The 26834-nt window shown below is 41.8% G+C and overlaps 2 protein-coding genes across 2 annotated transcripts in view; both read left to right on the forward strand.

Moving 5' to 3' along the window:
• LOC117042092 (zinc finger protein 208-like) overlaps positions 1-4878 on the forward strand; it is a 49833-nt gene extending 44955 nt beyond the window's left edge. The window contains exons 3-5 of the mRNA XM_033141567.1: positions 454-616; positions 1401-2629; positions 2714-4878. Coding sequence (XP_032997458.1) covers positions 517-616; positions 1401-2629; positions 2714-4585 — 3201 coding nt within the window. The 5' untranslated portion in view covers positions 454-516 and the 3' untranslated portion in view covers positions 4586-4878. The remainder of the gene's footprint in view (positions 1-453; positions 617-1400; positions 2630-2713) is intronic.
• Positions 4879-10735: 5857 nt separating this feature from the next.
• LOC117042369 (zinc finger protein 850-like) lies at positions 10736-18501 on the forward strand. The gene is made up of 4 exons (XM_033141918.1): positions 10736-10753; positions 15528-15633; positions 15718-17192; positions 17508-18501. Exons 1-4 carry the CDS (start codon positions 10736-10738, stop codon positions 18207-18209), a joined length of 2301 nt encoding a protein of 766 aa, XP_032997809.1. The 3' UTR covers positions 18210-18501.
• The last annotated feature ends 8333 nt before the right edge of the window (positions 18502-26834 follow it).

The raw sequence follows: 26834 nt of genomic DNA on the forward strand, positions 1-26834 counted from the left end.
CTGTTATGTTGTGCATCTTGGGAACCTGTGTGACATGCAGGCATTTGCATCATGTAGCAACTCGTGTTTTGGCTTCCAGCTGTATCTTTGTGATTCTCTTATTAGCTGTATTTCTGCCCCAATTGGGGGGTGGGGGTGGCGGCAACTTGCAAAATAATGAGTTTTATAAAGCACAGGCTGCCATAACTTCTCTATTAGAAGGACACTCAAGGATTTACAGGGGTACACATTATCACATTTATTGTGGCCCTTTAGGCAACTGCCACAAGGCCACTACTGTCCATACCATGCCAGCCTTAGGAAGGGAGGGGGGGCAGGCAGATGGAAGGAATTGCCAAAGGTGTTTGAAAATGGGTGGAGGCTCTTGGGAAGCGAGTGCCCAATAGGAGCTTCTACAGGGGCAGGAGAATCCCTGCCAGGGCTCTGAGACGACCTTTGCTTCTTCCTTCCCAGGAAGCTACAACTTGCCCTGGCTTCTGCAGTCCTCAAGAAATTGAACCTGCAAACCTGGTCAGAATGGACGGAGGAAGATGGACAGCTGACCTGGTCAAACTGTCTCCCGCATCCCTCCCTACAACCTCTAAGCATCCCCTCCCGGGCCCCTTGGAGAAATCTGGTGAGTTCCAGGGGAGAGGAGATGGGGACATGGATGACTGGATGGCGGAGGGAGAAAGAGGAAAAGATGGAGAGGAGAACAAAGGCAGGGAGGTCCAGGCAGGAAGAAGGAAGGGGCGAGGCCTTCTCCAAAGCAGCTCTTTGTTCCTTGAACCCCTTTCATAATGTAGTGGGGGCAGATTTTCTTCCTCTAGGCTTTTAAATCTCTGGTGTTATTTCCACTGCAGGATTAAGTGGTGAAAATGATGTTGCACACCAATCCAGAAAAGAATTAATGGAATTTATTTACCAAAAAAATTAAACATATACAGCCTTATTCTACAAAATTAAAAAAACTAATCTTTATTTCATGATTGAATAACCTTTGGATGGTAATATATTTTCCTCAAAAAGCATCTTATTTTTAAAAATCTGATTTTTTTGATTTTTTTTTTTATCATTGATTTTTATCCACCCTGAAAAGAACACTTCAGTTTTACTTCTTACTCATAGGAGAGACTGCTAATGGAGCCTGAGATCATTTCCTCACTTGGAAAAGAAAAAGACAGAGATGTGTCTTATAAGCCAGTTCCACCGTAGATCTCTATTATAAAATGGTGGTGCTCACTTAAGTGTGAATGGAGTGATCATGGGTTGCTATTGCCATTATCTCATCTGCATTCCTTAAAATTTGGAACCTGGAGAGGACTGGAGAATGGAGAAGGTGCACATGGGGACTGATAATGTGTTCAGTTCCTTTCTTGCTTTTCTTTCTAACAAGATTCTCTCCCCCCCAAAAAAAACAGGTGAAGAAGATGATGGTCAGGATTCCATGGAGCCATCTGTGAATCCATTGGAAACAGCAAAGAAACAGTTTGAATGCATGGAGTGTGGAAAGAGCTTCAGTCTATATGGAGGCCTTAGAATACATCAACGAACTCACACGGGGGAGAAACCCTTTGAATGTATGGAGTGTGGAAAGAGCTTCTCTGAGAGTGGAACACTTAGAAAACATCAACGAACTCACACGGGGGAGAAACCATTTCAATGTATGGAGTGTGGAAAGAACTTCAGTCAAAGTGGAGCCCTTAGAAGACATCAACAAACTCACACGGGGGAGAAACCATTTAAATGTACTGAAGGTGGAAAGAACTTCTTTCAAAGTGAAACGCTTAGAAAAGATCAACGAACTCACACGGGGGAGAAACCATTTGAATGCATCGAATGTGGAAAGAGCTTCAGTCGTAGTGCAGACCTTAGAGTACATCAACGAACTCACACAGGGGAGAAACCCTTTAAATGTAAGGAGTGTGGAAAGGGCTTCAGTCAAAGTGGAGCCCTTAGCAGACATCAACTAACTCACACGGGGGAGAAACCATTTAAATGTACTGAAGGTGGAAAGAACTTCTTTCAAAGTGAAACGCTTAGAAAAGATCAACGAACTCACACGGGGGAGAAACCATTTGAATGCATCGAATGTGGAAAGAGCTTCAGTCGTAGTGCAGACCTTAGAGTACATCAACGAACTCACACAGGGGAGAAACCCTTTAAATGTAAGGAGTGTGGAAAGGGCTTCAGTCAAAGTGGAGCCCTTAGCAGACATCAACGAACTCACACGGGGGAGAAACCATTTAAATGCATTGAATGTGGAAAGAACTTCAGTGAAAGTGGAGCCCTTAGAATACATCAAAGAACTCACACGGGGGAGAAACCATTTAAATGCATTGAATGTGGAAAGAACTTCACTGAAAGTGGAGCCCTTAGAAAACATCAACGAATTCACACGGGGGAGAAACCATATAAATGTACTGAAGGTGGAAAGAACTTCTTTCAAAGTGAAACGCTTAGAAAAGATCAACGAACTCACACGGGGGAGAAACCATTTAAATGCATTGAATGTGGTAAGAGCTTCAGTCGAAGTGGAGCCCTTAGAAGACACCAACGAAATCACACGGGGGAGAAACCATTTAAATGTACTGAATGTGGAAAGAACTTCACTGAAAGTGGAGCCCTTAGAAAACACCAACGAACTCACATGGGGGAGAAACCATATAAATGCATTGAATGTGGAAAGAACTTCACTGAAAGTGGAGGCCTTAGAAAACATCAACGAATTCACACGGGGGAGAAACCATATAAATGCATTGAATGTGGAAGGAGCTTCAGTCGAAGTGGAGCCCTTAGAAGACACCAACGAACTCACATGGGGGAGAAACCATTTAAATGCATTGAATGTGGAAAGAACTTCAGTCGAAGTGGAAACCTTAGAAAACATCAACAAACTCACACGGGGGAGAAACCATTTAAATGCATTGAATGTGGAAAGAACTTCATTGATAGTGGAGCCCTTAGAATACATCAAAGAACTCACACGGGGGAGAAACCATATAAATGCATTGAATGTGGAAAGAACTTCATTGAAAGTGGAGCCCTTAGAAAACATCAACGAATTCACACGGGGGAGAAACCATATAAATGCATTGAATGTGGAAAGAACTTCACTGAAAGTGGAGGCCTTAGAAGACATCAACGAACTCACACGGGGGAGAAACCATTTAAATGCATTGAATGTGGAAAGGGCTTCAGTCAACGTGATACACTTATAAGACATCAACGAACTCATATGGGGGAGAAACCATTTAAATGTATTGAAGGTGGAAAGAACTTCAGTGAAAGTGGAACAATTAGAAAGCATCAACGAACTCACACGGGGCAGAAACCATATGAATGCATTGAATGTGGAAGGAGCTTCAGTCAAATTGGAGCACTTATAATACATCAACGAACTCACACAGGGGAGAAACCATTTAAATGCATTGAATGTGGGAAGAGCTTCAGTCGTAGTGGACACCTTAGAATACATCAACGAACCCACACAGGGGAGAAACCCTTTAAATGTAAGGAGTGTGGAAAGAGCTTTAGTCAAAGTGGAAACCTTAGAAAACATCAACAAACTCACACGGGGGAGAAACCATTTAAATGTATTGAAGGTGGAAAGAACTTCAGTGAAAGTGGAACAATTAGAAAACATCGACGAACTCACACGGGGCAGAAACCATATGAATGCATTGAATGTGGACAGAGCTTCAGACAAATTGGAGCACTTATAACACATCAACGAACTCACACAGGGGAGAAACCATTTAAATGTATTGAATGTGGAAATGGCTTCCGTCTAAATGCTCACCTTAGAAGCCATCAACGAACTCACACGGGGGAGAAACCATTTAAATGCATTGAATGTGGAAAGTTCTTTAGTCAAAGTGGAGCACTTAGAATCCATCAACGAACTCACATGGGGCAGAAACCATTTGAATGCATCGAATGTGGAAGGAGCTTCAGTTGTACTGGAGCACTTAGATATCATCAACGAATTCACACAGGGGAGAAACCATTTAAATGTATAGAGTGTGGAGAAAGCTTCTTTTACAATGGAAGACTTAGGATGCATCAGCGAACTCACACGGGGGAGAAACCATTTAAATGCATTGAATGTGGAAGGAGCTTCAGTCAAAATGGAGCACTTAGAAAACATCAACGAACTCACACGGGGGAGAAACCATTTAAATGTGTTGAATGTGGAACGAGCTTCAGTCAAAATGGAACACTTAGAAGACATCAACGAACTCACACGGGGCAGAAACCATTTGAATGCATTGAATGTGGAAAGAGCTTCAGTCAGATTTCAGCACTTAGAGTACATCAACGAACTCACATGCAGCAGAAACCATATAAATGCATTGAATGTGGAAAGAACTTCACTGAAAGTGGAGCCCTTAGAAGACATCAACGAACTCACACGGGGGAGAAACCATTTAAATGTTTTGAATGTGGAAAAAACTTCAGTGTAAGTGACACACTTAGAAAACATCAACGAACTCACACGGGGGAGAAACCATTTCAATGTTTGGAGTGTGGAAAGAACTTCAGCCAAAGTGGACACCTTAGGAAACATCAGCTAACTCACACAGGAAGAGAACCACAGATGTAGGGAATGTGGAAAGAGCATGAGGGAGTGGAGACCTTCATATTCATAAGCGCATTCACTGGTGAAAAAGCCTTATAAATGTATGCAGGGTTCCACTCAAGGCTTACTCTTACAAGAAACTCATAAAGGGGGAAATAAATTTTAAATACATGGAACCCCTGTGATGTTCTGGTGTTTGTATTCAAATTTGTATACACATATATATGTATTAAAGTAATGAAGGTCACATATACTAAATGTAGAAAAGAAGTTGCAAGTTGTTGCTAGATAAACGGGGCGAGAGTGTGAATCTGGAATGCTCAAGGTGTGTGATGAATCTGTTTTGACCTCCGCCCTTCACTGCCAAAATGATGGGCTGCTCTTGTCTTGTGGATCAGTATCTGTCAGGCTTCAGGGAATCGGCTTCCTCCCACCCTTTGCCACAGATAAGCAGAACAAAGGAAAAGGTATCTGAAGAAGTGTGCATGCACACGAAAGCTCATACCAAGAACAAACTTAGTTAGTCTCTAAGGTGCTACTGGAAGGAATTTATTTTTTATTTTGTTTTGACTATGGCAGACCAACATGGCTACCTACTTGTAAAAGGAAAAGGAATCTTCTTACCAGTTAGAAACTTTAACGATCCCAGCAAGAGAACAAAGAACCCGTCTTCACAGGAATGGCGGTGCTCCCAATGAAGAAGCCCACCCCCTCACATCCCTAGTCATTCACATCACTTCTCCGTCTTGTAACCTGAGCTCGTACCCTCTGTGCTTTCTGTTCTGCCACTTTCGTAGCTCTCGACCTTGGGGAAAGTGGGTGGATGTTTTCCAGAGACAGTGAATCTGTTAACTCTCTCTCTCTCCCCCCCCCCCAGTGCTTCTCCAGTATTCCCCATCCAGAATTTCTCAGCTTCTGCCTTCGGAACTATTTTCCTCTGCAAACCACTGTTCCACATCTATACAGTCCTCCTGCTCCTGGGAAGATTCAGAGGGGAGGGGGAGGCTCCCACCATTGCGCCTCATTGCAGGAGATGCTGCTTTTTCCACGCAAGGCTAATTCTTGTTTTTCCTGAGTACGCGCCTGTAATCAGCGAGTGTGCTTTAGGCAGGAGAGCATTCCTTCGCTTCAGAGCATAAGATGCTCCAGGAGGCCTTAGAGCGAAGAGCGTGTATACACCATGAGAGCAATGGTTGGGGAACGGTAAATTAACTGTTGGGGTTCTTAAAAGGAGGCTGTTGTTTTGTCAGAGGGGGCAGGGAAGAAGACTCTTAGCAATGCCGAACAGGAAGAGATAAGCGCGCCTATAGGATACGTGTGCTTGCTACTCTGACTTTGAAGATGGGCAGTGGAAGTGGCATATGCTTCTGCTAAAAGCAGATCTAGGGAAGATTAAGTTAATTGCAACCTTAAACACACTTGGGTCCCATTAAAGAGGCTCTTCATGAGGCTAGAGGAACATCGCCCGGCCGTGAGGCGTGAAGGCCACTCCCTGCAAGGCTTTTTCCACCTGGCCTAGGGGGCGGGGCCCAGACTCACCCAACCCTGTTAAATATGTATTCTGTAGTTGATCTCCTTTGTAATGTTTTATTTTGAAATCTTTTAAGATAATATTTTAGTTTTCTGTTATGTTGCTTTGAATACAGTGGTATCAGGATAAAAACACCTCCAGTGAAAAACACTTCAGGTTACAAACTCCACTAAATCTGGTTGAGAACTTTACCTCAGGATGAGAACGGAAATCGCGCAGCGCCAGCAGGAGACCCCATTAGCAAAAGCGCACCTCAGGTTAAGAACAGTTCCGGGTTAAGAATGGACCTCCGGAACATATTAAGTTCTTAACCCGAGGTACCACTGTTATTTCACTTTTTTCAAGTTGTTTTATTTATATTTTATTAATTTAATATGCTGTAAACTGCTTTGAGGTTTTTCTTTAAAATATAAAGTGGTATAGAAATTAAATAATAATAAAGTATAGAGCGGGGATATCCAACATGGGGTTGTTCAGATGTTGGGGAGCAACTCACATAAGCCTCAGCCTTTATTGCGAAGATTGATGGGGGTTGTAGTTCAAAAGCTCAAGGGTGGAAAACTTCATCTTTCTTACAACTTTTCATTATGAATAATTCTAGGTAAAACTTTTGTTGATACAGAGATCATTTTTAGCTTCTGGAAGCAGCTGGTCACTTCTGCTTTATAAACAAACCCAAATATATTGACACGCTTTACTTTAAAACCAAATTTCAGAACAGAGGCAAACATAAACTTTTTTTAAAATAAAAACTTTTTTTTTTTACTTTACAAACCATTATCTTTACAATCCATGAGTTGCTTTTCATATGTATAAAAATACTTTGTTAGCAATGGGGTATAGAAATAATAATAAAGCAAGCTACAATAAAAGCATTATCAGCATTTAAAAAGAAATGCTAGTGGATGTTCAAGGCATTGAGTTACAAATTAAGGCAAAGATTAATTGCTAAGTAGAGCCTGAAGTAGAGCCTAGAATCAACCCCTGACCCCCAAAGCCCGCTTTTCCCTGTAAATGTACTTGATTCAAAGATCACCAAAATTGGGCACAAGATGTAGGCCATAATATAAAAATGAAAAACTGGGGGAAACTATGGAAGGTGGACCTAAAATTTACGGATTGTATAAATTTGAAAGAGAATTATATGAAAATGATGTATTGATGGTACATGACTCCTGTTAAACTGTATAGATCACGCTCTAATATATGTTGGAAATGTAAAGAGAAAGAAGGACCGTTTTACCACATGTGGTGGAAATGTAAAGTAATCAAAAATGAATGGGAAATGATTTATAATGAGATGGGAAAAAATGTTTAAAATAACTTTTGCTAAAAAAAACAACCCAGAAGCTTTCTTACTAGGTATCACAGGACAAGATTTACCAAAAGAGATGAAGAACTTATTTATGTATGTCACAGCGGCGGCCAGGATTCTACTAGCTCAAAATTGGAAAGATGACAAGATACCAACGAAAGAAGACTGGCAAGTTAAAATGATGGAATACGCAGAAATGGCAAAACTTACAGGAAGACTAAGAGATAAGCACAATAGAGACTTAAAAAAAACAACTTGGATCCATTTATGTTGTATTTGCAGAAATATTGTAAAGAAATAGACTCGCTAGCGGCGTTTGAGCAAAGACAACTATAAAAGGGAGAGTAATAGATAAGGAATAATGTTATGAAAATTATTAAATATAAGATGTAATTTAAAGGATATGCTGTAAAAATGATAAGAACAGAAGAGCATTTAGTTAAAGGGCATTAAAATGAAACAATGTAAGCAGAAGTAGCAAATATCTAAAGAACCAGAAGGGGAAGTTGAGGGAAATCATTTTTTTTTGGGGGGGGGGGAGAGAGAGAATGGGATGTATTCTTTTTTTTGTTTGTTTTTGTTTATGATGATTACGCTGTCTATAAAACTGTAAAAATTAATAAAAAATGTATTAAAAACAAAAAAACATAAATCATCATGATATTTTTTCTCATTAATTCTAATGGGCGGGGGCAAGTTAAAAGTCACCCCATGGAGGTATATTTGGGTTTGAGAGGCAGGTGATCCACTGCTGGACGGCCGTCTTGACGAGAATCTTTCTCAAGGCCTTGTCTTCCTCAACCCAGTCAGGCCTTTGAATCGAGAATGCATTGGAACTGAATTGACAGGATGGAAGCAAGAGGATGGGCAATGAATCCTGCTACTTGCTTGGAACAGAAATTTATTTGGGAGACACTGTGCTGAAGAGATATATTTGCAAAAGGGAAAAAACCTCATAGCCCACTCCAAAAATTATCCAGGCTGCTACCTCTTTAAAATAGTTATTGCTTGTAATCAAAGCTAAAAATCACCTGGGCAGAATTACTGTATTTTTTGCTCCATAGGTCGCACCTCGTTTTTAGAGGAGGAAACAAAAAAAATATATATTTTTTCTGGTTTTCATCTTCTAAAAGCCCTATTTTTTTTAGGATCAGCTAAAGGTTTTGCAGTTTTTTTGCAAAGGGGGAAAAGCAAAGAGGAAAAGCCCCATTTTATGGGGTTCAACTCACATTTCTGCAGCTTCTAAAGGAAAGGGAGCCTTTTCTACAGTTTCCAGACAGATAATCTAATCAGCCAGTCACATGTCGCTGGGGAAACAAACAACCTCCCTCTGCAGCACATTCAACAATGGAGGGTGGGGCTGAAACCTCACTTAGTCCCCACTTCCACCTCAGCAAAGAGTTCTTTATACAGAAATCACCCTTAACCACTGGTCCTGTTAGCTAGGGATGATGGGAGTTGTAGTCCCAAAACATCTGGCGGGCTGAGGTTGGAGATGCCTGCCCTAGTGTCTTTTGCAGTGTCCTGTATTCTTCTCACAGACAAACACAAACAGTGAACAGTGACATGCAGCCGCCGCCGCCGCCAGAAAGACCCACTGTCAAAGAATACCTCCCATTCGACCACTCCCATGAATCTTTGGGGGGGGGAACCATGTACCACTGCACCTCGGGTTACAGACGCTTCAGGCTACGGACTCCGCTAACCCAGAAGTAGTACCTCGGGTTAAGGACTTTACCTCAGGATGAGAACAGAAATCGTGCAACGGCAGCGTGGCAGCAGCGGGAGGCCCCATTAGCTAAAGCGGTACCTCAGGTTAAGAACAGTTTCAGGTTGAGAACAGACCTCCAGAATGCACAAAGTTCTTAACCTGAGGTACCACTGTACTTTAAATGCCTGCCACATGTACGCCATGGATGTGAAAACAGTATTCTTCACAGGAAATACTGAGAAAAAGTAGAGGGCAGTTTTAATTTGTAAGGAGAAAGGGGAAGTTATTTGCGTTCTGTAGTGAAAAATAAAGCAATTAATTTAAAAAGCAACCCCTATTTTCAGTGCTTTCCCTTTAAAGCAAAAATGGTGCCAGTAATCACCATGAAATTGTTACAGTAAGTGTCATACTTTGAACAGTTTGGGGGAAAGAGGTTCCAGTACTGTGTATACGCTTGTGTACCCCCAGAAAAAGACACCTTATTCTTTTTTTTTTAAGCACCATAAATGCATGGGTGTAAGATGATCAACACTGCCGTAGTACCTGTACATAACCATATACACAAGAACTCTGTAGCAATGATTCTACTAGCAAATGGGGGGGGGAGGTTATGGGTAGTAAACTAAACAGCATGGCCACTAGTCCCATCACTTCCTGGAAAATAGAAGGGGAAGAAATGGAGGCAGTGAAAGATTTTACTTTCTTGGGTTCCATGATCACTGCAGATGGTGACAGCAGTCACGAAATTAGAAGACGCCTGCTTTTTGGGAGAAAAGCAATGACAAACCTAGATAGCATCTTAAAAAGCAGAGACATCACCTTGCCGACAAAGGTCCGTATAGTTAAAGCTATAGTTTTCATAGTAGTAATGTACGGAAGTGAGAGCTGGCCCATTAAGAAGGCTGATCGCTGAAGAATTGATGCTTTTGAATTATGGTGCTGGAGGAGACTCTTGAGAGTCCCATGGACTGCAAAAAGATCAAACTTATCCATCCTTAAAGAAATCAGTCCTGAGTGCTCACTGGAAGAACAGATCCTGAAGTTGAGGCTCCAGTACTTTGGCCACCTCATGAAAAGAGAAGACTCCTTGGAAAAGACCCTGATGCTGGGCACAAGGAGAAGGGAACAACAGAGGACAAGATGGTTGGACAGTGTTCTCGAAGCTACCAACAAGAGTTTGACCAAACTGTGGGAGGCAGTGGAAGACAGGAGTGCCTGGCGTGCTCTGGTCCATGGGGTCACGAAGAGTTGGACACTACTAAACAACAAAAAACCAGCATCTCGAGTGCTGAGATCCTAGCAAGGGGAAGAGAAATTTACACATGCCCTACAGCTGTGATAACATCTCTCTAAACGTCTTGCTTTTTTCATACTATATCTATAGTTCCTTCAACCATTCCTCATAGGGCTTGGTTTCCTGACCCTTGGTCAGTTTAAGTCCAACTCCCATTAGCCCCTGCCGGCATGACCGACGGCCAGGAACAGCGGAAATCATAGCCAGTGGGTTGTGGGCAGGCCTCAGGTTTGCATGCTCTTGCACAACTGTCAGTTTGGAAGCTTCCACTGTTTTTCAGACCAAAGGCCAGGTTCCCTCCTGCATTGCCTTCCAGGGGCCACATGCCAGGGCTGGTCAGGGTAAGAGAGGCAAAAGTGGATGAAATAAGGAGCGCAGTTTTTGCCTTTGTACAGGAAGTTTTATCTGAGACAAAAATCTGCCCTCTATCTAGGCGAGGAGGAGGCATTGTCAAGAGTTGAAAGACTCAACCCAGCTGGCTGAGGGGAGAAGCAGAGCCATGGAAGGGGGTGGGGTGAATTCAGAGGACCACAGACCACATGTGCATTTGGCCCCCCAGGTCTGGAGTTCTCCACCCTTGGCACATTAACATCATGTGCAAACCAGGTAAGTCTAAAGCATGGGTAGGCAAACTAAGGCCCAGGGGCTGGATCCAGCCCAATCGCCTTCTAAATCTGGCCCGCAGACGGTCCGGGAATCAGCGTGTTTTTACAGGAGTAGAATGCTCCCTTTTATTTAAAATGCATCTCTGGGTTATTTGTGGGGCATAGTAATTCATTCATTCCCCCCCCTTCAAAATAGAGTCCAGCCCCCGACAAGGTCTGAGGGACAGTGGAACGGCCCCCTGCTGAAAAGGTTTGCTGACCCCCTGCTCTACCAACTGAACTATCCCAGGACTCAGATCAAATTCAGCTGGTAGGATTGCAAATGATGAATTGGGAGCAAAGGTTTTGTATGAATATATAACCTCAAGTTATTCTGATGCTTCCAAATGCACTGGTACAAATAAATTTTCAGACAGAACAAGTGGTATAATAATAATAATAATTCCCCAGCCACTTTGGGCGGCTTCCAGCAAATTATAAAATCATTCTAAGACATCAAACATTAAGAACTTCCTGATCCTGCTTCTTTGAGAGAAGCTGACAAATTTAGGATAGATACTCTATTACCAATATATAGCAACTCAATGACAGGGACCAGGCATAGGGCCTTCTCAGTAGTGCTGCCCACCCTGTGGAATGCCCTCCCGTCAGATGTCAAGAAAATAAACATCTATCTGACTTTTATAAGACATCTGAAGCCAGCCCTGTATGGAGAAGTTTTTAATGTTTGATGTTTCATTGGTTTTTTAAAAATATTCTGTTGGGAGTCTTCCGAATGGCTGGGGAAACCAAGCCAGATGAGCGGGTATAAATAATGTTGTTATTGTTGTTGTTGTTGTAGTATTATTATTATGCCTAATTGAATAGCAGTTGCATGGATATTGCATTTCAATGCATTGCACAAACACCCCCCCCCCCAAAGCTTGCTGCACCCCAAGGCTGTTCTGCTTAAGCCGCGCCCCCTTTCCCAAGTCAGTATCGAGCAGCCCCACCCTCTCTTTCTGTCTCTCTTTCTCTCGCTCTCTCTGGCAGCTTGCACTCTCTGGCTTTAACCCTTAAGGCATCGAGCATATGTTCCCTATACTGGAAGCCCAGGTTCCCTCCCTTATCTCCCCCTTACAATTATCCAGCGGAGATATCCTGCCTCCCAAGCGGGGGCTCCCATTCCCGCCCCCGCTGCCCAGGGTAGCTGCCAGCGTCGCCAGGATTTCGGGTGAGTGCAAAGCCAGTGGCGGGGAAGGAGGGAAGGGGCTTTGCAAGGGGGTGGGGGTCCAGGATGAGAAGCCCCGGGACGGGGAGAGGCGGGCTGCACAAATTCTGGGCGGGGAGAATAAGAAAATGGAGGAAAGGGAGCTTAAAATAAATAAATAAATAAATAGGGGCCTTGAAGGTGGAGTGCGGGTAGGTTTCCTCTGTGGAAAGAAAGAAGCTTCCTCCTGCACGGATCTGGAGTTGCAGGGAAGAAGGCGGAAAAGGGGAGAGGGTTGAGTATTGCAGACCAGGCTCGCCATAGTAGTAGTAGTAGTATTAATCAATCAATTAATTAATTAATTAAATGATATTTATACCCCGCCCATTTTCTGGGTTTCCCCAGCCACTCTGGGCGGCTTTCAACAAAATAAGACACACCAAAGCATCCAAATATCGAAGCCTTCCATTTTGTAGTGGAGATGGGGACATGGATTGATGGATGGCAGAGGGAGAAAGAGGAAAGGAAGAACTTCCTGACAGTAAGAGCTGTTGGACAGTGGAATTTGCTGCCAAGGAGTGTGGTGGAGTCTCCTTCTTTGGAGGTCTTTAAGCAGAGGCTTGACAGCCATCTGTTAGGAATGCTTTGATGGTGTTTCCTGCTTGGCAGGGGGTTGGACTGGATGGCCCTTGTGGTCTCTTCCAACTCTATGATTCTATGAGAGGAGAACAAAGGCAGGGAGGTCCTGGCAGGAGGAAGGAAGGAAGGGATGAGGCCTTCTCCAAAGCAGCTCTTTGTTTCTTGAACCCCTTTCATAAAGTAGTGGGGGCAGGGCTACTGAAGGTAATGGGGCCCTTTGTATGTCCAGTTGTCCTTTGTCAACAACAAATTGTCACTGTTTTTTGTGTTGAATATATGCTATATGGTCATTTATGGAACTAAAAGGTATCTAAAACTATTTGCACATAACAAAATACGTATTTTCTCAAAGTAATTGTTGAACTGAAATACAATTAAGAAGTATATTAATAGTGAAATAATTATTACGCTCTAACTTAAAATGATTTTGTTATTCATAACAAACTTAGTAATGCAAACACATTGGCATTTGGCAATAACAAAAGTTCCTTTAGAAACACAGTTTACAAAGAATCATGATCTAGTCCCAGAAACTTGCTATAACTTGAAATAATAATAGGTGTAAATATACAATGGAAACTACTAATAATTATAAATAGCTTTATTAAAATGAAATTGTGTGTGTTATAACCTGTGCAATGCAATTAATACAATACATTTTTTAAATATAGTATCAATATCACCATAGTAGTCCACACTGTTCATTGGGACAGCAGACCTTTGTACCCTGTTACACTTAGTGAGTGTAAAAGACGGTACTTCTAGAAATATTTCGCATTTTTAAATAATACCAATACTATACACACCTGTACATCAAAAAATTATTTTACAGGATTAATTATATTAACGCAATCTACCCAATACCCATTCAACTATATAATTTTATCATGATTCATTGTGTACTGTGTATACAAACCGGACACAAACATGATCTAAATTATAATACTTTCCTTCTTGCCTTTGCTAAAGCAAAGTCACTGATGATATCATCAAATGATAAACTGCATAGCTTGTCACTTTTTATGTACATGAGGCTGAAGTAACATAATTTATCTTGAGACATTGTTGTTCTAAATTCATTTTTAATCCTCTTCAGCTGAGAAACAGATCTCCCATCCGCCCCTCCTCCCACCTTGCTGTAAAGCAAGCAGAGTGAGAGCCGCTTACACGGCTTCTGTACCGGCGTTTGCTCCTGCTCCGGAGTTCCAGCGTCACCTACAGACATGCACAAATGTGAGCTCTCCCTCTCTCTTCCTTCCTTCCTTCCCTCCCTCCCTCTTCCAACTTGAATTAAATATTGGGGGGAGCCAGGTAAGCCCCACCTCAAATACCGTATCACCCTTTCTCAACCTGTGGGTCCCCAGATGTTGTTGAACTACAACTCCCATTGCCCCTAGCTAGCAATATTTTTTGTTTTCCTCTAAAAACTAGGTGCATCTTATGGGCAGGTGCGTCTTATGGAGCAAAAAATACAGCATGTGTAGATGATGAAAAGAAATCATATTTCTTGAACAATTCCAAAAAAGTTTACTGCATCTAAGCAACAGTTAACTGCTGCAGCAAAACCTCCTGTTCACCAAAAGGACAGGAGGGGGAGGTCTCTTCTCCACTTTTAACCCACCCCACTCCCACTGCATGGGAGGCAGAGGTCTTGTTCATTCACAATCCCAGTAAACCATGTGTGTATGTGAAGTGAACCAGGCACTGCAGCTCCTTCCCCTCTTACTGGGCTGCTGCAAGAAAATCTAGTGATTTCCATGGGAGAGGAGATGGGGACAGGGATGGCTGGATGGTGGAGGGAGAAAGAGGGAAAGGTGGAGAGGAGCCCAAAGGCAGGGAGGTCCAGGCAAGAAGAAGGAAGGGGTGAGGCCTTCTCCAAAGCAGCTCTTTGTTTTTTGAATCCCTTTCATAAAGTAGTGGGGGCAGATTTTCTTCCTCTATGCTTTTAAATCTCTGGTGTTATTTCCACTGCAGGATTAAGTGGTGAAAATGATGTTGCACACCAATCCAGAAAAGAATTAATGGAATTTATTTACCAAAAAATTTAAACATATACAGCCTTATTCTACAAAATTAAAAAAACTAATCTTTATTTCATGATTGAATAACCTTTGGATGGTAATATATTTTCCTCAAAAAGCATCTTATTTTTAAAAATCTGATTTTTTTGATTTATTTATTTTTAAATCATTGATTTTTATCCACCCTGAAAAGAACACTTCAGTTTTACTTCTTACTCATAGGAGAGACTGCTAATGGAGCCTGAGATCATTTCCTCACTTGGAAAAGAAAAAGACAGAGATGTGTCTTATAAGCCAGTTCCACCGTAGATCTCTATTATAAAATGGTGGTGCTCACTTAAGTGTGAATGGAGTGATCATGGGTTGCTATTGCCATTATCTCATCTGCATTCCTTAAAATTTGGAACCTGGAGAGGACTGGAGAATGGAGAAGGTGCACATGGGGACTGATAATGTGTTCAGTTCCTTTCTTGCTTTTCTTTCTAACAAGATTCTCTCCCCCCAAAAAAAAACAGGTGAAGAAGATGATGGTCAGGATTCCATGGAGCCATCTGTGAATCCATTGGAAACAGCAAAGAAACAGTTTGAATGCATGGAGTGTGGAAAGAGCTTCAGTCTATATGGAGGCCTTAGAATACATCAACGAACTCACACGGGGGAGAAACCCTTTGAATGTATGGAGTGTGGAAAGAGCTTCTCTGAGAGTGGAACACTTAGAAAACATCAACGAACTCACACGGGGGAGAAACCATTTCAATGTATGGAGTGTGGAAAGAACTTCAGTCAAAGTGGAGCCCTTAGAAGACATCAACAAACTCACACGGGGGAGAAACCATTTAAATGTACTGAAGGTGGAAAGAACTTCTTTCAAAGTGAAACGCTTAGAAAAGATCAACGAACTCACACGGGGGAGAAACCATTTGAATGCATCGAATGTGGAAAGAGCTTCAGTCGTAGTGCAGACCTTAGAGTACATCAACGAACTCACACAGGGGAGAAACCCTTTAAATGTAAGGAGTGTGGAAAGGGCTTCAGTCAAAGTGGAGCCCTTAGCAGACATCAACTAACTCACACGGGGGAGAAACCATTTAAATGTACTGAAGGTGGAAAGAACTTCTTTCAAAGTGAAACGCTTAGAAAAGATCAACGAACTCACACGGGGGAGAAACCATTTGAATGCATCGAATGTGGAAAGAGCTTCAGTCGTAGTGCAGACCTTAGAGTACATCAACGAACTCACACAGGGGAGAAACCCTTTAAATGTAAGGAGTGTGGAAAGGGCTTCAGTCAAAGTGGAGCCCTCAGCAGACAACAACGAACTCACACGGGGGAGAAACCATTTAAATGCATTGAATGTGGAAAGAACTTCAGTGAAAGTGGAGCCCTTAGAATACATCAACGAATTCACACGGGGGAGAAACCATATAAATGTACTGAAGGTGGAAAGAACTTCTTTCAAAGTGAAACGCTTAGAAAAGATCAACGAACTCACACGGGGGAGAAACCATTTAAATGCATTGAATGTGGTAAGAGCTTCAGTCGAAGTGGAGCCCTTAGAAGACACCAACGAACTCACACGAGGGAGAAACCATTTAAATGTACTGAAGGTGGAAAGAACTTCTTTCAAAGTGAAACACTTAGAATACACCAACGAACTCACATGGGGGAGAAACCATATAAATGCATTGAATGTGGAAAGAACTTCACTGAAAGTGGAGGCCTTAGAAAACATCAACGAATTCACACGGGGGAGAAACCATTTAAATGCATTGAATGTGGAAAGAACTTCAGTCGAAATGGAAACCTTAGAAAACATCAACAAACTCACACGGGGGAGAAACCATTTAAATGCATTGAATGTGGAAAGAACTTCATTGAAAGTGGAGCCCTTAGAATACATCAAAGAACTCACATGGGGGAGAAACCATTTAAATGCATTGAATGTGGAAAGAACTTCATTGAAAGTGGAGCCCTTAGAAAACATCAACGAATTCACACGGGGGAGAAACCATATAAATGCATTGAATGTGGAAAGAACTTCACTGAAAGTGGACACCTTAGAAGACATCAACGAACTCACACGGGGGAGAAACCATTTAAATGCATTGAATGTGGAAAGGGCTTCAGTTGTACTGGAGCACTTAGATATCATCAACGAATTCACACAGGGGAGAAACCATTTAAATGTATAGAGTGTGGAGAAAGCTTCTTTTACAATGGAAGACTTAGGATACATCAGCGAACTCACACGGGGGAGAAACCATTTAAATGCATTGAATGTGGAAGGAGCTTCAGTCAAAATGGAGCACTTAGAAAACATCAACGAACTCACACGGGGGAGAAACCATTTAAATATAGTGAAAGTGGAACAATTAGAAAACATCGACGAACTCACACGGGGCAGAAACCATATGAATGCATTGAATGTGGACAGAGCTTCAGACAAATTGGAGCACTTATAACACATCAACGAACTCACACAGGGGAGAAACCATTTAAATGTATTGAATGTGGAAATGGCTTCCGTCTAAATGCTCACCTTAGAAGCCATCAACGAACTCACACGGGGGAGAAACCATTTAAATGCATTGAATGTGGAAAGTTCTTTAGTCAAAGTGGAGCACTTAGAATCCATCAACGAACTCACATGGGGCAGAAACCATTTGAATGCATCGAATGTGGAAGGAGCTTCAGTTGTACTGGAGCACTTAGATATCATCAACGAATTCACACAGGGGAGAAACCATTTAAATGTATAGAGTGTGGAGAAAGCTTCTTTTACAATGGAAGACTTAGGATACATCAGCGAACTCACACGGGGGAGAAACCATTTAAATGCATTGAATGTGGAAGGAGCTTCAGTCAAAATGGAGCACTTAGAAAACATCAACGAACTCACACGGGGGAGAAACCATTTAAATGTGTTGAATGTGGAACGAGCTTCAGTCGAAATGGAACACTTAGAAGACATCAACGAACTCACACGGGGGAGAAACCATTTGAATGCATTGAATGTGGAAAGAGCTTCAGTCAGATTTCAGCACTTAGAGTACATCAACGAACTCACATGCAGCAGAAACCATATAAATGCATTGAATGTGGAAAGAACTTCACTGAAAGTGGAGCCCTTAGAAGACATCAACGAACTCACACGGGGGAGAAACCATTTAATTGTTTTGAATGTGGGAAAAACTTCAGTGTAAGTGACACACTTAGAAAACATCAACGAACTCACACGGGGGAGAAACCATTTCAATGTTTGGAGTGTGGAAAGAACTTCAGCCAAAGTGGACACCTTAGGAAACATCAGCTAACTCACACAGGAAGAGAACCACAGATGTAGGGAATGTGGAAAGAGCATGAGGGAGTGGAGACCTTCATATTCATAAGCGCATTCACTGGTGAAAAGCCTTATAAATGTATGCAGGGTTCCACTCAAGGCTTACTCTTACAAGAAACTCATAAAGGGGGAAATAAATTTTAAATACATGGAACCCCTGTGATGTTCTGGTGTTTGTATTCAAATTTGTATACACATATATATGTATTAAAGTAATGAAGGTCACATATACTAAATGTAGAAAAGAAGTTGCAAGTTGTTGCTAGATAAACGGGGCGAGAGTGTGAATCTGGAATGCTCAAGGTGTGTGATGAATCTGTTTTGACCTCCGCCCTTCACTGCCAAAATGATGGGCTGCTCTTGTCTTGTGGATCAGTATCTGTCAGGCTTCAGGGAATCGGCTTCCTCCCACCCTTTGCCACAGATAAGCAGAACAAAGGAAAAGGTATCTGAAGAAGTGTGCATGCACACGAAAGCTCATACCAAGAACAAACTTAGTTAGTCTCTAAGGTGCTACTGGAAGGAATTTATTTTTTATTTTGTTTTGACTATGGCAGACCAACATGGCTACCTACTTGTAAAAGGAAAAGGAATCTTCTTACCAGTTAGAAACTTTAACGATCCCAGCAAGAGAACAAAGAACCCGTCTTCACAGGAATGGCGGTGCTCCCAATGAAGAAGCCCACCCCCTCACATCCCTAGTCATTCACATCACTTCTCCGTCTTGTAACCTGAGCTCGTACCCTCTGTGCTTTCTGTTCTGCCACTTTCGTAGCTCTCGACCTTGGGGAAAGTGGATGGATGTTTTCCAGAGACAGTGAATCTGTTAACTCTCTCTCCCCCCCCCCAGTGCTTCTCCAGTATTCCCCATCCAGAATTTCTCAGCTTCTGCCTTCGTAACTATGTTCCTCTGCAAACCACTGTTCCACATCTATACAGTCCTCCTGCTCCTGGGAAGATTCAGAGGGGAGGGGGAGGCTCCCACCATTGCGCCTCATTGCAGGAGGTGCTGCTTTTTCCACGCAAGGCTAGTTCTTGTTTTTCCTGAGTACGCGCCTGTAATCAGCGAGTGTGCTTTAGGCAGGAGAGCATTCCTTCGCTTCAGAGCATAAGATGCTCCAGGAGGCCTTAGAGCGAAGAGCGTGTATACACCATGAGAGCAATGGTTGGGGAACGGTAAATTAACTGTTGGGGTTCTTAAAAGGAGGCTGTTGTTTTGTCAGAGGGGGCAGGGAAGAAGACTCTTAGCAATGCCGAACAGGAAGAGATAAGCGCGCCTATAGGATATGTGTGCTTGCTACTCTGACTTTGAAGATGGGCAGTGGAAGTGGCATATGCTTCTGCTAAAAGCAGATCTAGGGAAGATTAAGTTAATTGCAACCTTAAACACACTTGGGTCCCATTAAAGAGGCTCTTCATGAGGCTAGAGGAACATCGCCCGGCCGTGAGGCGTGAAGGCCACTCCCTGCAAGGCTTTTTCCACCTGGCCTAGGGGGCGGGGCCCAGACTCACCCAACCCTGTTAAATATGTATTCTGTAGTTGATCTCCTTTGTAATGTTTTATTTTGAAATCTTTTAAGATAATATTTTAGTTTTCTGTTATGTTGCTTTGAATACAGTGGTATCAGGATAAAAACACCTCCAGTGAAAAACACTTCAGGTTACAAACTCCACTAAATCTGGTTGAGAACTTTACCTCAGGATGAGAACGGAAATCGCGCAGCGCCAGCAGGAGACCCCATTAGCAAAAGCGCACCTCAGGTTAAGAACAGTTCCGGGTTAAGAATGGACCTCCGGAACATATTAAGTTCTTAACCCGAGGTACCACTTTATTTCACTTTTTTCAAGTTGTTTTATTTATATTTTATTAATTTAATATGCTGTAAACTGCTTTGAGGTTTTTCTTAAAAATATAAAGTGGTATAGAAATTAAATAAATAATAATAAAGTATAGAGCGGGGATATCCAACATAGGGTCGTTCAGATGTTGGGGAGCAACTCACATAAGCCTCAGCCTGTATTGCCAAGATTGATGGGGGTTGTAGTTCAAAAGCTCAAGGGTGGAAAATTTCATCTTTCTTACAACTTTTCATTATGAATAATTCTAGGTAAAACTTGTTGATACAGAGCTCATTTTTAGCTTCTGGAAGCAGCTGGTCACTTCTGCTTTATAAACAAACCCAAATATATTGACACACTTTACTTTAAAACCAAATTTCAGAACAGAGGCAAACATAAACTTTTTTTAAATAAAAAAACTTTTTTTTTTACTTTACAAACCATTATCTTTACAATCCATGAGTTGCTTTTCATATGTATAAAAATACTTTGTTAGCAATGGGGTATAGAAATAATAAAAAAGCAAGCTACAATAAAAGCATTATCAGCATTTAAAAAGAAATGCTAGTGGATGTTCAAGGCATTGAGTTACAAATTAAGGCAAAGATTAATTGCTAAGTAGAGCCTGAAGTAGAGCCTAGAATCAACCCCTGACCCCCAAAGCCCGCTTTTGCCTGTAAATGTACTTGATTCAAAGATCACCAAAATTGGGCACAAGATGTAGGCCATAATATAAAAATGAAAAACTGGGGGAAACTATGGAAGGTGGACCTAAAATTTACGGATTGTATAAATTTGAAAGATAACTATATGAAAATGATGTATCGATGGTACATGACTCCTGTTAAACTGGCTAAAATGTATAGATCATGCTCTAATATATGTTGGAAGTGTAAAGAGAAAGAAGGACCGTTTTACCACATGTGGTGGAAATGTAAAGTAATCAAAAATGAATGGGAAATGATTTATAATGTGATGGGAAAAATGTTTAAAATAACTTTTGCTAAAAAAAAAAAACCCAGAAGCTTTCTTACTAGGTATCACAGGACAAGATTTAGCAAAAGAGATGAAGAACTTATTTATGTATGTCACAGCGGCGGCCAGGATTCTACTAGCTCAAAATTGGAAAGATGACAAGATACCAACGAAAGAAGACTGGCAAGTTAAAATGATGGAATACGCAGAAATGGCAAAACTTACAGGAAGACTAAGAGATAAGCACAATAGAGACTTAAAAAAAAAAACTTGGATCCATTTATGTTGTATTTGCAGAAATATTGTAAAGAAATAGACTAGCTAGCGGTGTTTGAGCAAAGACAACTATAAAAGGGAGAGTAATAGATAAGGAATAATGTTATGAAAATTATTAAATATAAGATGTAATTTAAAGGATATGCTGTAAAAATGATAAGAACAGAAGAGCATTTAGTTAAAGGGCATTAAAATGAAACAATGTAAGTAGAAGTAGCAAATATCTAAAGAACCAGAAGGGGAAGTTGAGGGAAATCATTTGGGGGGGGAGAGAATGGGATGTATTCTTTTTTGTTTGTTTGTTTTTGTTTATGATGATTACGCTGTCTATAAAACTGTAAAAATTAATAAAAAATGTATTAAAAACAAAAAAACATAAATCATCATGATATTTTTTCTCATTAATTTTAATGGGCGGGGGCAAGTTAAAAGTCACCCCATGGAGGTATATTTGGGTTTGAGAGTCAGGTGATCCACTGCTGGACGGCCGTCTTGACGAGAATCTTTCTCAAGACCTTGTCTTCCTCAACCCAGTCAGGCCTTTGAATCGAGAATGCATTGGAACTGAATTGACAGGATGGAAGCAAGAGGATGGGCAATGAATCCTGCTACTTGCTTGGAACAGAAATTTATTTGGGAGACACTGTGCTGAAGAGAAATATTTGCAAAAGGGAAAAAACCTCATAGCCCACTCCAAAAATTATCCAGGCTGCTACCTCTTTAAAATAGTTATTGCTTGTAATCAAAGCTAAAAATCACCTGGGCAGAATTACTGTATTTTTTGCTCCATAGGTCGCACCTCGTTTTTAGAGGAGGAAACAAAAAAAAAATATTTTTCTGGTTTTCATCTTCTAAAAGCCCTGTTGTTGTTTTTTTGAGGATCAGCTAAAGGTTTTGCAGTTTTTTTTGCAAAGGGAAAAGCCCTGGTTTTTTGAGGATCAGCTAAGTTTTGCAGCTTTTGTGCAAAGGGGGGAAAGCAAAGAGGGAAAGCCCCATTTTTATGGGGTTCAACTCACATTTCTGCAGCTTCTAAAGGAAAGGGAGCCTTTTCTACAGTTTCCAGACAGATAATCTAATCAGCCAGTCACATGTCGCTGGGGAAACAAACAACCTCCCTCTGCAGCACATTCAACAATGGAGGGCGGGGCTGAAAGGGAGCTGGGACTCTTATCTCTCTCCCGATCTCTTGCTGATCAGCTGCTGAGTGGGGTCCTTTCAACACTCCCTTTTCTCTTTGTAATATAAAAAGCAGGATCATCTTTTGGCCCCTGGGCAATTCAGCTCCAGGGACCACCATTCGCTCCATAAGACGCACAGTTATTTCCCCTTATTTTTTAGGAGGAAAAAAGTGTGTCTTATGGAGCGAAAAATACAGTAAGTACTTAACCAGAGGTACCACTGTACATCCAAATTTCTTCAGAGTCAATTTACTGTTATTTTCTTCCAATATGTTGCCCATTCTCCTTTCATGTTCTCTTTTTTCACAGCCATGGCTTCCATTGGGGAAGTACACCAGGGTTTTTTTTTGTTTGTTTGTTTCAAAAGGTCTATATTTGTTCCATATTTTATATGATTTTCTTATAATGTCGTTCAAAAACCCCCTGTGTACCTTCAGCTTGTCATATACCATATATGCGTGCCAGCTGAAACAGTTGTCGAAACTCTCTAGGTCTAGCAGATCTGTATCTTTTAATTTAAACTAATCTATTCCTTAATCCACACCAAGCCAGCTGCCACATGATACAGTTCAAAATCAGGTAATGTGAATCCTCTCTTCTTCTGGTCTATTAAAATCTGATGTTTGATTCTTGTTTTTTTTTGCTGTTCCAGATAAACCTTGCAATATTTTTTTCCAATTATTAAAAAAATTCATACCTCCCAAAATTGAAATGGTCTGGAATAAAAACATCAATTTTGGTAAGATATTCATTTTTATTGCAGCTATTCTGCCCCAGGAGAGGTGGAGCCTGTTCCAGATTTCCAAGTTTTTATTAGTTTCATTCCTGATACAAATTAATGCATTTTGTGGATAACCAGATTCCTAAGTATTTGACTTTTTTCCTGCTCTCCAAAACAGTGATCCGTAATTCTCGCTTTTCCTCAGATCGCAAGTTTTTACCTAATGTTTTTTTTTTAATTGATTTTAAATCCTGACAATTGTCTATAGTCATTTATTGGGATGTATTCTTTGGGGTTTTCTGTTGTTACTATCAAATCATCCACATATGCTCTTACATTGTATGATTTTTTTTCTCCTGTTATAATTCCCTTTATTTTTTTCTTCTTTCCTCATTTCATTCATCAGTTTCCAGCACTAATATAAATAATAGAGGTGATAGGGGACATCCTTGCCTCATTCTTTTTGTAATTTCAATGCTTTCCATGACGTTACCATTAATTATCAGCCTTGCCTTTTGTGCAGAGTAGATGGATTCTATGCATCTTTCAAACATTTTCCTGAAACCCATTAACCTGTTTCTTCATAAAACACCAAGAAATGTTATCAAATGCCTTTTCAGCATCTATTAGCATCATTGGCAGCTTGCTTTTCATTTTGGAATTCCAAATAGTCCAATCTATATACTGTATTTTTCGCTCCATTGGACGCTCCGGACCACAAGACGCACTTAGTTTTCAGAGGAGGAAAACAAGAAAAAATATTCTGAATAAAATGTACTAAACGACCGTATTTAATAAACAACCGGTATATCACCCCCAATATTTTATTAAAGTTGGAAGAGGGAGAGAGGTAAGAGAGAGGGAGAACTCACATTTGTGGGTGACTGTTGGTGAAGCTGTGATGCTGGAACTCCGGAGCAAGAAGTACTGGTACAGGAGTCCAGAAGCTCTCTCTGCTTGCTTTACAGAGAGGCAGCAAGAGGGGAGAAAATATCACTGTGCCTATTAAAGCTACAGCCCCCACTTTTTCCCTTATTCACTTCCTTTTAGCCTTGCAGAGCCACCTCAGCCAAATGGAACCCTCTGCAAGGCTCATTATACCGCCAATAAAGCACCTCATTAAGAACTGTTAATACTGATAACACTCCCGCTTAAGAACAATAGGGTAAAGCTGTTAGCTGTTAAATCTTCCCTGAAAGGGGATACAAATGTATCGATCTGAAAATAAAACACTGAACCTTAAGGAAAACTTGTTATGCTTGGGTACGCATTTTTGTCTTTATTCTTGGACACTATCTCTAAAATTTATCCCTTCATTCCACTTTTTAAACTTCTGTATCCCAGAGGAGGTAAAAACACAGAGATCCATCTGATACAGGAAAAAGGATTTTATTAGTGAACAAATAAAACTAGAGAAGTCAAGAGAATGGCAAATGTACCGGTACATGCAAATGTTCAGTTCCCCCACCCCCACAAAATCCTGTCAGGCGACAACCACATCTTTTGTTTGTAAACAGGACAATCGGGAATATCTCTCCCTTCCGACACCCTATTCATCCGCTTTATTCCCTTCACCTCACCCGGATAACGATATCTGCTCCATTGTGCTTTTGCCGGGGTAAATTACAGTACCCATAATTTTTTTAAAGTGAGATTTCCTCAGCTTTGTTTTGCCCCCAGGGTCCCAGCCTTTTCTCTGATTGCGACGATCAGGAAACTTTGAAGTTTAAAAGGAGTTTAGGCAAAGTGGTGGAGAGCCAGATTGATGCTGCTTCAAACCTGCTCCCCCCCCCACTTGCATTACAGCGAGCAGGGACAGCTCCGGCTAGCTAAACGCAAGGGGGGGGGGGAGCCGGTTTGCTGTTTGTGAACACCAGTTTTTCAAACCTGTTTTTGTGAACGGAGGTGGTGGGGAGCTTCTCCGCTGCCACCCCCACCCCCCGCTGAACGCGGCGGAGGGGAAGCGGCAGTGGGGAGAGCAGCAGCTGCTGCTGCTGGATCCACCCCACAACCTCCGTTCCCAAAAACAAGCCTGTTTTTGTGAACAGAGTTGGTGGGGAAGATCCAGCAGCTTCTCCGCTGCCACCCCCCGCCGAATGCGGCGGAGGGGAAGCGGCAGCGGGGAGAGCAGCTGCTGCTGCTGGATCCACCCCACAACCTCCGTTCCCAAAAACAAGCCTGTTTTGGGGAACGGAGGTGGGGAGGATCCAGCAGCATCTCCGCCGCCCGCTGCCTCTTGCAGCTTGCTCGACAGGGAGCCTTCACGCCATTAAGATGCTCCAACTTTTTCCCTTACCTTTTCGGAGAGAAAAGGTGCATCTTATGGAGCGAAAAATACGGTATATAAAAATGTTCTCATTGCGTGCGCACGTGTCACCACCTTGCTCCGTAACCGCTTCACCAAACAGCATCAAATTAGGACAAAGTGTAACATGACCATTGAGGAAGGATCTGGCATAAGAAAATTTTTAAAAAACCACACCTGTGATGCCTAAAATATAGAATAAAGGCAAAAAAAATTGGCACACACATTACGTGTCACCAGCAACAGAACTGAAGACTTTGAACAACAACCAATAGAAAGGCTCATCGCAGGGCAGCGTCACAGACTGTGCACCAACCAAAAAACCTTCACCTCAGCCAGCCATTTTTAGACAGCAGGGACAACCCCCTATTAATCTCCCTAGCCCCAGCCTCTGCCAAGGGCCTTACCGCCCAAAAAACAGTTAAGAGGAAGGCCTAAACTCTCCTTCCCCAGCCAGAAACGTTCTTAGTAGTTTCAGCTCCAGGCAGGAAAAGGTTTTTAGGCCTGGGCCATACCATTCCTTCTGGTGGGGGGGGGAAATGTAGGATGAGAAACTCAGCAACTATGCTTCGCTCCCTATCCTGTCTCCAAACACAATCCTTTCTGCACTGCTGTATCGCTTTACAAATGAAACTCCAGTTATCAGAAGAGGAAAAAGCGCCGCACACAAACGTATAAGGACCCTACCAGTTCCCCATCACCCTCCTTGCATTGTTATGGTCCCTTCTGACCCCAGGCTCAATGCCAGAGCGGACTGTACCATGTATTAGGTTTCCAGAGGGGGGGGAGGAGATAGTAAATCTAGGGCAAAGGTTTAATTCTATTAAAGGGGCATTTAAGAGAGAGACCAGGGTTCGAATCTCGCTACTAATCTCGCCGAGTGACCCTGGGCCAGCCTAAGCTACAACACAGGGTTGTTGTGGCTGGGACAAACCAGAAGTTGAACAGGGGAACTTCTTCAATTTCACTAAATCAATACAATCATTAAAAAACATAAAAAACCACAGCAACGCGTGGCTGTGTCAGCTAGTATATTGATAACATTCCTGGTGTTATTCTGGATTTCTCATCCAGGGAGGAATCCTGCCTGATTTGGATTATTTGTTTTTATTAAAAAAAATTCCGGTAGCACCTTAGAGACCAACTAAGTTTGTTCTTGGTATGTGCTTTCGTGTGCATGCACACTTCTTCAGAGACACTTCTTTTAAGACATTTTTAGTCTGCTAGGATACCTGCAAAGATTTTTTAGTCGCAGTTCAGTAGAGAAATTGGTCTATAATTGAAGGTTACCTCTGGGTCACTCCCGTTTTCATAATAAAATCACATATGCCTCT

This window comes from Lacerta agilis, chromosome 2 (assembly GCF_009819535.1).
Source record: "Lacerta agilis isolate rLacAgi1 chromosome 2, rLacAgi1.pri, whole genome shotgun sequence".
NCBI lineage: Eukaryota > Metazoa > Chordata > Lepidosauria > Squamata > Lacertidae > Lacerta > Lacerta agilis.